Source organism: Callithrix jacchus, chromosome 13 (genome assembly GCF_049354715.1).
Source record: "Callithrix jacchus isolate 240 chromosome 13, calJac240_pri, whole genome shotgun sequence".
In the NCBI taxonomy this organism is placed as follows: domain Eukaryota; kingdom Metazoa; phylum Chordata; class Mammalia; order Primates; family Cebidae; genus Callithrix; species Callithrix jacchus.
This window is the reverse complement of record NC_133514.1, coordinates 26,074,290-26,085,176: the sequence shown is the minus strand read 5'-3', so window position 1 is coordinate 26,085,176 and position 10,887 is coordinate 26,074,290. Positions and strand designations below refer to the sequence as shown.

At 38.9% G+C, this 10,887-nt stretch overlaps 1 protein-coding gene across 8 annotated transcripts in view; it reads left to right on the top strand.

Annotated features, from left to right (window-relative positions):
• Window positions 1–2,300: 2,300 nt before the first annotated feature.
• The window catches only part of TUSC3 (tumor suppressor candidate 3), a 205,419-nt gene continuing 196,832 nt past the window's right edge, over window positions 2,301–10,887 (top strand). For all 8 annotated transcript variants that reach the window (XR_013525572.1, XR_008475907.2, XR_013525573.1 and 5 more), the window contains exon 1: window positions 2,301–2,606. Coding sequence is in view for 4 of the 8 variants with exons in the window: in XM_008979244.5 (XP_008977492.1) it covers window positions 2,469–2,606 (138 nt within the window). In the remaining 4 variants the exon portion in view is untranslated. The remainder of the gene's footprint in view (window positions 2,607–10,887) is intronic.

Genomic DNA, 10,887 nt, shown 5'->3' with positions numbered 1-10,887 from the left:
CCAATAAAGAAATTAAGACAAGCTGGGGAGAGAAAGGGAAAGATAATGAGTTGTGATTACATTGAGTATATCTGGATGTCAATATTTAACTGATATAGATAATAAATTTACTCATCTCCAAACAGACAAAAGTTGAGGCCATTTTTATGTCTCAAAGAAAAAAGCAAGTAGCTATTGTTTTTGGAGTATTAAAGCAAAAAGAAGCAAAAGGCCATTAGCCTAGGGTTGTTGCTTACCTGGAGCTCAAATAGGCACTTGGAAACAGTTCTTGTAACTGACTTATTAAAAAACCCACGAGTCTCAGGCAATCACGAACAGCCAAGGGGATAATTGGTTACACAACTAGGGACCTCCCATCAGCCAGATAGGCAAATGTCTTATTAAAGCATGACCAAATAAGGCAAACCTAGCTGTAGCCAATCAGGTAATTTCCTCACTTTCCTTCCTTGTTTAGTCTATAGAAGCTTGCTCTCAGGCCCCTGGAGCAGACCTTTCTGAATGCTTCTGGTTCAGAAAGCTGCAGATTTATGAATTGTTCTTTACTGAAATAAACTGTAAAATTTAATTTGTCTCAAGTTTTTCTTTTAACGGGAGTGATAACTACTAGGGGCAAAATGTTCACATAGTAGTGGGAAATCAAAAGCCTGGGATATAGAAAAGTGAGATTTGTTTGTAAACTCCTGTAACAAAGGCAGCCTAACATAAGCATGCCTGTAGAGCCAGATTGTCAATGTTCACATTCTTTGGGCCTTAATTTTTTTATCTGAAAATTGTTACAATGGAATCTAGTTGATGCGGTTGTTGTGCAGCAAGTGTTCATCTGGAGTCCACAAAATTTCAGCATCTGTGAACCTTGTATTGAAAAAAATTGTAACTTTATGTCTATTAAACCTCAGAACAATTTAGTTTCTTTCAATATATTATATATGTAATATATATATATATATTTGGAGACAGGGCCTTGCTCTGTCTCCCAGGCTGGAGTGTGTGGTGGCGTGATCAGAACTCACTGTAACCTCAAACTCCTGGGCTCCAGTGATCTACCCAGCCTGTCTTGAAATAGCTAGGACTATAGGTACTTCCCACTAGAACCAGCTGTTAAATATATATCTATAATTTTTGGAAAGACAACGTCTCATTGTGTTGCCAAGGCTGGTCTCCAGCTCTTGGACCCAAGCAAGCCTAGGTCTCCCAAACCATTAGGTTTACAGGTGTAAGCCACTGTGCTAGGTTAATCCTATATATTTAATTCCATGCATTTAGAAATATGTGCTATTTTAAGACTGCATCTACAGGCTTTATCAGATTACCAAAGGTGTTCAAGGCACAAGTGAAGAAATCTTGAGATAGAGTAGTAAAAATCATGATGCATTAGAACAGACCAGACCGGCCTGTATCAAACGTTCAATATACAGTCTGCTGCTATGCTTTTTTTTTTTGAGACAGTCTTAACTGTCTCCCAGGGTGGAGTGCAGTAGCGCGATCTCAACTAACTGCAACTTCCTCTTCCTGAGTTCAAGTCATTCTCCTGCCTTAGTCTCCTGAGTAGCTGGAACTACAGGTGCGCCACCATGCCCGGCTAATTTTTGCATTTTTAATAGAGAGTTTCACCATATTGGTGAAAGCTGTTCTCAAACTCCTGACCTCTGGTGATCCACCTGCTTCAGCCTCCCAAAGGGTTGGGATTACAGGTGTGAGCCATCACACCCAGCCTGCTATGATTCTTAAAATATTTACAGAATAGAAATTGAAGTAAGTCTATTCGTTTTTGTATTAAAAGCAGCTAGTACAGTGCTCTGCACTTATGCACTCTATGGATGCTGAAGGAATCACTGAAGAGTCTGGGCTGCGCCTCAGGCCTTTCATTTGGGACTGGAGGGAACAACTGTGAAGTTTGAGGAGGATTCTGGGCATCAGGGGGCTCTGGAGTACCCCAGGGCTCTGAAGGAGAAGAGTTGTGTTCCTAATAATGTCCCAATGAGAATGGGGATTGCTGGGGACCGCAGGGACCAGGTTCTCATTCCCCAAAGCTCTCCTTCATCATCCAAGAAGGCACTCAGGTCTGTGCAAGGCCTCAGGTACAGTGCTGGACTACCTAGTAAAGGTTCAGTAGCAGGACGGCCTCAGATTGAGGTCCCAGGGCCAAAGGAACGCCCCTCTCCCCAGCGCGGGTCAGGGGAAGGCAGGCTCCGGGAGGGAGCGCACGCCGCGCCCCCGGAGCCTTGTTCCCTCGCCACGCCCACTTCCTGCCCCATCCCGCGCCTTTCCAGGTCCTCTCCCGGTGAACCGGATGCTCTGTCAGTCTCCTCCTCAGCGTCCTCGGCCGCGGCCCGGGTCCCTCTCAAAGCCACTGCCACCCCGGAGAGCCCAGCCAGGGGGCTCCCGGAGGCTGGCGGGGCGGGCGTAGTGCGCTGTAGGAGCTGGGCGCGCACGGCTACCGCGCGTGGAGGAGACACTGCCCTGCCACTATGGGGGCCCGGGGCGCTCCTTCACGCCGCAGGCAAGCGGGGCGGCGGCTGCGGTATCTGCCCACCGGGAGCTTTCCCTTCCTTCTCCTGCTGCTGCTCCTCTGCATCCAGCTTGGGGGAGGACAGAAGAAAAAGGAGGTAGAATGGATCCACTTGGCCTTCCCCGTGGGCGGGGGCGGGCCGGGGTGGGCCGCGTTGTCAGGCAGCCCAGCCGCGTTGCTAGGCAGCCTGGCTGCCGGCGTGGGCGATGGCGGCGGTGAGACGGGAGCCGCGTGGGTGGGAGGCCCTGGGGCGTTTCCGGGACGTGGAGTTAGCGGGGTCCTGACTTGTAAAACGACAGCAAAGCAGGCGCTTGGCTCTGGTTCTGAGCACCTCACACCTTTCAGACCCGGGCGCTTTTTATCGTCAGCTGGAGGCCCAGCTTAGAGCAGTTGTGTCACTAAAAGGGGTGTGTTGGATGTGAAAAATACCTTTTAGAAGTATTTATAAGCCTGCAGGAACTTTGTTCCCTATTTTCTTACTCTGCTCCCTTTGTTATCCGTTTCAAGAAGCCACAGAACCTGTCGAGAGTGTTTTAAGTTATTCTGTATGTTTATTTTTCTTTGTACTGAACTCAGTTTATACTTGTGAGAATAATCTTACATTATTTATTTTATGCAAGTACAGTATAACATACTGTGTTTTTAAGTTACTATTTTTCTTTATGTTGAACTCAGTGTATACTTGTGAGAATAATCTGACATTATTTTATGCAGATTTATTTCTGAAGTTTGTTCAACCTGCTTTCAATATTAATCCACCATTAACTTTGACGAGGGTGAAATTTGAAGTGACTGGTTGTATTTAAAGCAGTTGTAGTATGTGTTTGTAAATTCCAATTATCCATCATGGATAGTTTATCAGCTTCAGCAAAAATAGTTATTTCGGGAATGTGACTAAGGTTTCTCATTGTGGACCATTTTGGTAAGAGTGCTCTGCTTATGTAATTGAAGATAGTTTTTCTTGGTGAAGTTGTACACCATCACAGGGCTCAACATCTGAATTGGGTTTAAGATATTAACAAAATTTTAATAGCTGGGTAGAGACAGTGAAAAATAGCCTCATATGCAGAGTAATTCTGATTTTCTTATTCTTTGTCTGAAGCAATTATTGTGTGTTCATTATTAACTAATGTACTTGTCTTTAGCTGTTAAATTTTAGCATTGAAGTAGGCCATATGAAATTATTGGTGAAGTTCTAAGAGATTTAGAGAACCACTGTTAAATTGAAATTGTATTTACAAATTAATGATATATTTTTTAGCACTTGGTATACCGTATTCCAAAAGTTTTAGATTTAGTAGTTCGTGAGAAAGGTGAAAGAGTGAAGAAAAAGTAGTTTTTGCAGATTACCAAAGCAAAGGGCCATAAAAGATGAAGTCCGTGAAAATTGTGATGTTTTATCTCCTATGAAGGTCACTAGGACCACACTAACTTTCAGTTGAAGGTTGTGAACCCCAAAGTATTTAAGACAGGTTTCGATCAGTTTAGGAAGTCCCCCCCTCCCCAATGGTTCAGGATGCATTAGTGACACAGCCTCCAGAGGTCCTGATGGCAGGTGCCCAAGGTGGTCAGGGTACAGCTGGCTTTTATAGATTTTAGAGAAACATAATACATTGATCAGTACATGTAAGGTCTACATTAGAAGGGTGGTACAACCCAAAGGGGGAGGGGTTTCCAGGTCATAGGTAGATTTAAAAATTTTCTGATTGGCAGTTGTTTGAAAGAATTGTTATTAATAGAAAGGAATGCCAGGGTTACCATAGGGGTTTTATTAGCCAGATGAAGCCTCCAGGTGGCACACTTAAGAGATAATAGATGGTAAATGTTTCTTATCAGACTTAAGGGGTCTGTGTTGATGTTAATGCTGGTTGGCTTTTCCTGAATTCCAAAAGAAGGAGGGTTTAATGAGGCATGTCTGGTTCACTTTTCCCATCATGGCCAGAAGTGTTTTTTCAGGTTAGCTTTCGAATGCCCTTGGTGGAAAAGAGGAGCCCTTTCAGATGGCTGGGGCAGGGAATGGGGGTGCTTAGATTTTTGTTTTTGGTTTCCAAGGGAAAAACGTATCTAAAAAGTATAAATGTTTACAGCATCTGAGCATCTCCAATGATAAGATGACTTTAATATGTGAAAACGTTTGTTGATTTAGTATACTTCAATCTAATTTACAGTAACATCTGTTTCTATTAAGATATTTTCATAAAATATTTTTTAAAATGAAAAAGTAGTGAGAACATTGTTGAGGATTAAAAAAGATTTTCTTGGAAAATTAGTTTTATTTCTTCACAGCAGGAGCACATGATTCCAATATATGACAGTTATTACAGTGTGTATGTGTTTTACTTAAGGAAAAGAAGAGCAAAATAAGAATTTAAATAGTTGATGTTTTCAAGACAATACTTTCAGGGATCATTTCTATAGTTTGTTAAATAGTTGATGTTTTGATACTTAATAAGCATATGTATCTCTGAAATATAGGTCATTCTGTATCTGTTACTCGCTCAGTTCACAAACTGTGATGTCTTCAATATTGGAAGGGAAACACTCTATATTGCAAACAAGGAAAAATGGTTGGTCACCAGTGTGGTATTTTGCTAGTGATAGCTCAGTGTTGTTGTGACAGTATGTGGTCTCTTTCTCTCTTGTTGACTTTAAAACCTGATGCCCATTATAAGATTTGACACCATTGAACCAGAAAGTCTTGCAGTTGAAACATACTTTACTGTTAATACAATAAATACTATTGACATATGTACTGGAGTAGTTGATTTAGCATGAACCGTGGTTTTCTTCCTTCTAGGGAAGCCAATTGGAAGTCTTAAGTTGAGCCTGGAATCAGGAATGGACATTAGTAGCTTTAAAGGAAGTAATATTTCATAGTTATGACAGTAATACTTACCACCATGTATTTTTAAGTTAGACAGATAGAAGGTTGAGTTACAACTCAGTCTAAAATTGTAGACATCAGGCATATGACAGACTGATGAAATTTAGTCTGCTTGTTTTAAAATATAAATATACCTACATCTCAGGTATTGAGTGAGTATACATGTATGTAACATATACGTATATAATATGTAAAATACATAACTATATGTATATGAAGACTATAAAATGCTTAGTGCAATGCCTAGAACATAACAAATGGTCGCTAAGTTGTAGCTATCACTATGTTTCCTCATTTATTTATTTATTTATTTATTTATTTTTTGAGACTGAGTTTCACTATTGTTGCCTGGGCTAGAGTGCAATGGTGCGATCTCGGCTCACCGCAACCTCCACCTCACAGGTTCAAGCAATTCTTCTGCCTCAGCCTGCCAAGTTGCTGGGATTACAGGTATGCACCACTATACCCGGCTAATTTTTGTATTTTTAGTAGAGACCTGGTTCCACCATATTGGCCAGGCTGGTCTCACCTGCCTGGCCAATGTTATGAAACTGTCTCTTCCATATTGGCCTGACCTCATGATCCACCCACCTTGGCCTCTCAAGGTACTGGGATTACTGATGTAAGCCACCACACCCAGCCTGTATTCCTCATTTAAATGAAAGCATTAGTATAAAGAGATACTGAAATGTGGTAAGATTATTTTAAATTGATTTTTTTTTTTTTGCTAAAGAAATTAACTTTGTAATAATAAATTATATGATCTCTGGAATAGTCCTTTAGTTATTATGAAGCACTGAGAATTCCAAATTCTCTTACGTTGTTTGAAAATTTCCCAGGAGGAGATTTTGTATCATAGAAGTATTGGTGATATCCATGGATTTCTCTGTGTGTGTGTGTGTGTGTGATGTATATGTGTATGTTTATACACATACACATATGCTTTTTCACGAGGACATTTTCATTCATTAAAAATAATGTTTCATTATATGCTCTATTTGAGAATGTAGTCGAGAAAGTTAAGTGAATAGGCAAAGAAGATTGGAGATTTTTATAGTCTGTTTTCTTAATTACATTGAATATAGTCATTAAAAACTGATTTTTGAATCCTTACTGGTGTTAAGTGATTTGAGTTTCTCAGAGACTTTGGCTTCTTAGTATCATTCATTTGCATATCTAGTGCATCTTGTGTTTCTTTTATTTTGACAGTTTCAGTCTAACATTATTAACACTTATCAGTTAATCAGCTTCATTTAGAATTGTTTTAATTTATAATGACCTCTTCTGATAATGTGAAAAGGGCTCCAATTCTTTATTTCCAGTAAACTTACTGACTTTGCCATTATCAAAAGCAGCTGTTATAATTTATCTGCAAAGAGTATGAGTAGCTGATAGGCTATGATATGTAGGTGATAATGAATATGCAACGTGAAAAATTGAAAAGCTTATAAATATTTTCTAAGTGATAATTAAATTGTTTGACTAAATGAAACATATATCAATTGACTTTGACATAACTTCTGTATGTCATTAATGTTTTTAAGTACCTTTTGCATTGAGATGTATAATATCCAGTTAGTCTTCATGGAACAACTGTGAAATGGAGAATTTACTATCTTAGCAAATGATGTAAGGGGAGAGGACAGAGGTAAGCAATGGATGTTGCCTTTAAGCAAAGAACTTAAGCGGAAGAAAAAGTTTGCATTCATAACACAGGAAATGCAGAGTAGTTATACATTGATATGTATGCGTATATGCACTGAAGATACAGGTGCAGGAAGTTTTTCACTTAGGTTAGATTATATGTGTGACCACTCCTTGAAGCATGCTCGGAAATAGGCAGAGCTGCTTGTCAGGAATGCCACAGTATCTTGGATGATGGCAGAAGATGTGGGATTCTTGTGTCACAGATGAAGGATAATTTATTACAGCAATAGAATTAACAGCATACCAGCATTTGTACTGGTTCCTTGAGCTTCAGTTCACAGTGAGCGTCTTGAAGAGGGCTAGGTGATGCCCACTTATATATTGAATTTACTGCAGGAAAGGAACCTTGAATTTAAGAAACCAAGGTCTTATAAATGGGCAGTAAGCTGCTTTGACCTCTTCCCTAAAGGGAGACTTTATCTTTATTAAACTAGAGATAAACACCCATTTTTCTGGATCAGGACTCTGTCTTCTTTACTATGTGCTGTACAAATATCCTTGAAAAGATGGTCCAGAAAAAGTCAGTCCCTCGACTTAGCAAGTTATGTTAGAAACCCATGAGGAATTGTCTGTCTGCATAAGAGAAGGGAACTTTATCAGAAGAGAACATAATCAGGGTATTTTTCTCCATACACACCACAAGCATGTTTAGTCCCATATGTGTGCCCTGTTCCACACATAAGGCACAGAGAAAAGGAAAGAGTGGAAACAAAACTTGAGCTACAGAGTAATCAACTGTCACTTTTTCATTCTCTCTCTCTGTAGCCCTAAATATTCATTGATTTTAGATGTGAGTGTGATCTGTTGTGCCTGTGACTGATATGGATTATTTCAGTGATCTTCAGGGTTTATTTGGCATATCAGACTATTTCAGGATTACTCCTCTCCATAAGAATCCCTCCATGAGAATCATGCTAATCCCACCAGAATAGAAAATTAGCTTTTGGTTAAGTTTACTGTGTTCTCCAGCTGGAAAACAGGTACGTGAACAAAAGTTTGTTATATAATAGTGTGTGTATGCACCGATTTGCATGTGTGTATGTGTATAACAAATGGATGTTTCTCCTGATCTCTATCCAGTCTTGATTTCTATCTGTTGGGCAAGATTTCTGCAGCTTCTTAAACTGAGCATATCTGAAAGGGAACTCTTGATCCTTCCTTCTACCCATCTGGCCCATCTGTTTTCTTATTGCCATTAACAGTACTATTTTATGGAAAACAATTTTTAACATTCTGGAACATCATTTTTTATCTAATCACCTGCCAGTATAATATATCTTTGTAGTTCTTATCCTGTATTTTGCAGATAGTACACAAGGATGCTGGCGTCACATAATTTTTTTGGGAGTTGTACATGGACTTTCTATTTTACAAAAATATTATTACTATTATTATACATAGATATGTAAGACATATATAAGTAGACTGAGTATTAAAGCTTTAAAAATGTTATTCAGAAGAATAATTTTTTCTTTTTCTTTTGGGAGACAGAGTTTTGCTCTTGTTGCCCAGGCTGGAGTGCAGTGGTGTGATCCCTGCCCACCTTACCCTCTGCCTCCTGGCTTCAAGCGATTCTCCTGCCTCAACCTCCCTAGTGGCTGTGATTACAGGCATGTACCACCATGCCCGGCTAGTTTTGTATTTTTAATAGAGATGGGGTTTCTCCATGTTGGTCAGGCTGGTCTTGAACTCCCAACTTCAGGTGATTTGCCCACCTTGGCCTCCCAAAGTGCTGGGATTATAGGCGTGAGCTACCTCGCCAGGCTTGGAAGAATAATTTTTTCATGGTGATTGGTATCTGTCTTATTTGCCTGCCTGCCTGCCTCCCTGTTGGCCCTTCTCTATTTCTGTTTACTATTGGAACAAGGTCAACATGACTTTAAAGAGTGTTTTTAAATCTGTTACAAAAATCTTAAGATTGAGTGGCATCCTATCGTCATTTAATGAAAGGAAAAAGTTAAAAATAGAATGAATTACTTCCTGGTGTATTTATTGTTATTAAAATTTTGGTTAATCATGTAAAGATACCTACCAAGTTTGACATTTGAAGGTGAAAAATTTTCTTTCTCCTTCTTGTTACCATAAAAACTCAAGTACCTATAATGTAATGGAAAGGACACTTTAGTATAGGTTAAATAAGTTGTGGCATTAATTTATTTAATAGAAATAGTTGTTATTTTAGAAGCATACTTTTTAGAGATGGCATAACATTGTTGTCATTGCAATTTGACTCAACTTTTGAGAATATTTTTGTACAGGGTTTTCTTCTGCTTGGAAACAGCAAACCATTGGCAAGTTAGTTTCTAGTTTTACAGTAAAACTAAAGGTACCAAATTGGTCATAAATTGTGAAATCTTTTTGCTGTTCATATTAAATATTAAACTGAATCAGATACTTTTTAGTATAACTTACTGAATTTAATAAATTTGGTAGTTGATAATAAGGCTTAAATTATATCAGGAAAATAAAAATAAAATAGGTAACAAGAAGACGGGATGCTAGGCTTTTCACTTAGATTATTGTCATAGATTGAATGTTTATGTTCCCACAAAATTTATAGGTTGAAATCCTAACTTTCATTGAGAAAGTATTAGGAGGTGGGGCCTTTCATAAGTGATTAGGTCCTGAGGGTGGAGCCCTGGTGAATTACATAAGTGCCCTTACAAAAGGGACCCCAGAGAGCTCTTTGGTCCTCATTCCACCAAGTAAGGATGTAGTGGTGACAAGATAGCAATCTGTAGTCCAGAAGGGAGCTTTCCCCAGAACCGGATCATGCTGGAACTCTGATCTTGGACTTCCAGCCCTCAGTACTGTGAGAAATAAATTTCAGTTGGCCCCTAGTTTATGGTAATTTGTTATAGCAGCCCAAAAGAACTAAGACAATTGCATATAATTTTCACAATGGCATGATGGTTGTTATAAACTGTCTTTCTTTTACCTTTGCTAACTAACAGTAGTTTGGTTTGGTTTAAGTATTGGGAGAAGCTGGGACACTTGCCAGCCCCAAGCAATAATTTGTATTAGTTAAAGAGCATCATTATTTCCACATCTTGCAAATTATTGTTTTAGAAATGAGCATATGATACTTATACACAGTTTTGGGAAAGTTTCCCTCTTTACAGAGGACACACATGGAAGGGAATTTTCTCATGCTGTCTTTGGATTGTGTGTATGAGAATGTGATGGTTGGGTTGTTGAAACCATCTTAAAACCTGGAAAGTACCAGCCTGAGGGCAAAAACCAGCATAGAAAAATGGGAAAAACCGGGTACTTGATGACGTGTCTTAGCCTTGTAATTGCTCTCTCATTTCCTTGCTTTGTGAGTTAATAACCTTCCTTATTGTTTAGGACATTTCAAATTGGATTTCTGATCTTTTATATCTAAAAGCATTCTCCTAAGGGAGGTCTTGTTGAATTAAGTGTTTTGCCCATAATTGTACAACTTGTACAATTTTACTCCAGAATTCTCCTACACTATGTTTTAATAACTAACTGTAAGACCCTGTTTGTCAATTAGATATTAAATATCAGTAGGAGGTTGTTTAGGCACATATAGCCCTCCCTGATCCTTAAATCTCAGTGATCGGTATTAAAAAAACATTTGTTTGTGTTTGGAAGTGAATTTCCCACATGCTCCTTTTATTGAAATAAGAGTGTTTATTGAGTGAATTGAAGCTGTCTGTTAAATAATGTATGAATCAAAAGATTGTAAGAAAAAGATGGGAAATAAATTTAATATGTACTTTAAAATCTGTTAGTCCAAGGAAAGAGTGGAAGAATAATTTAT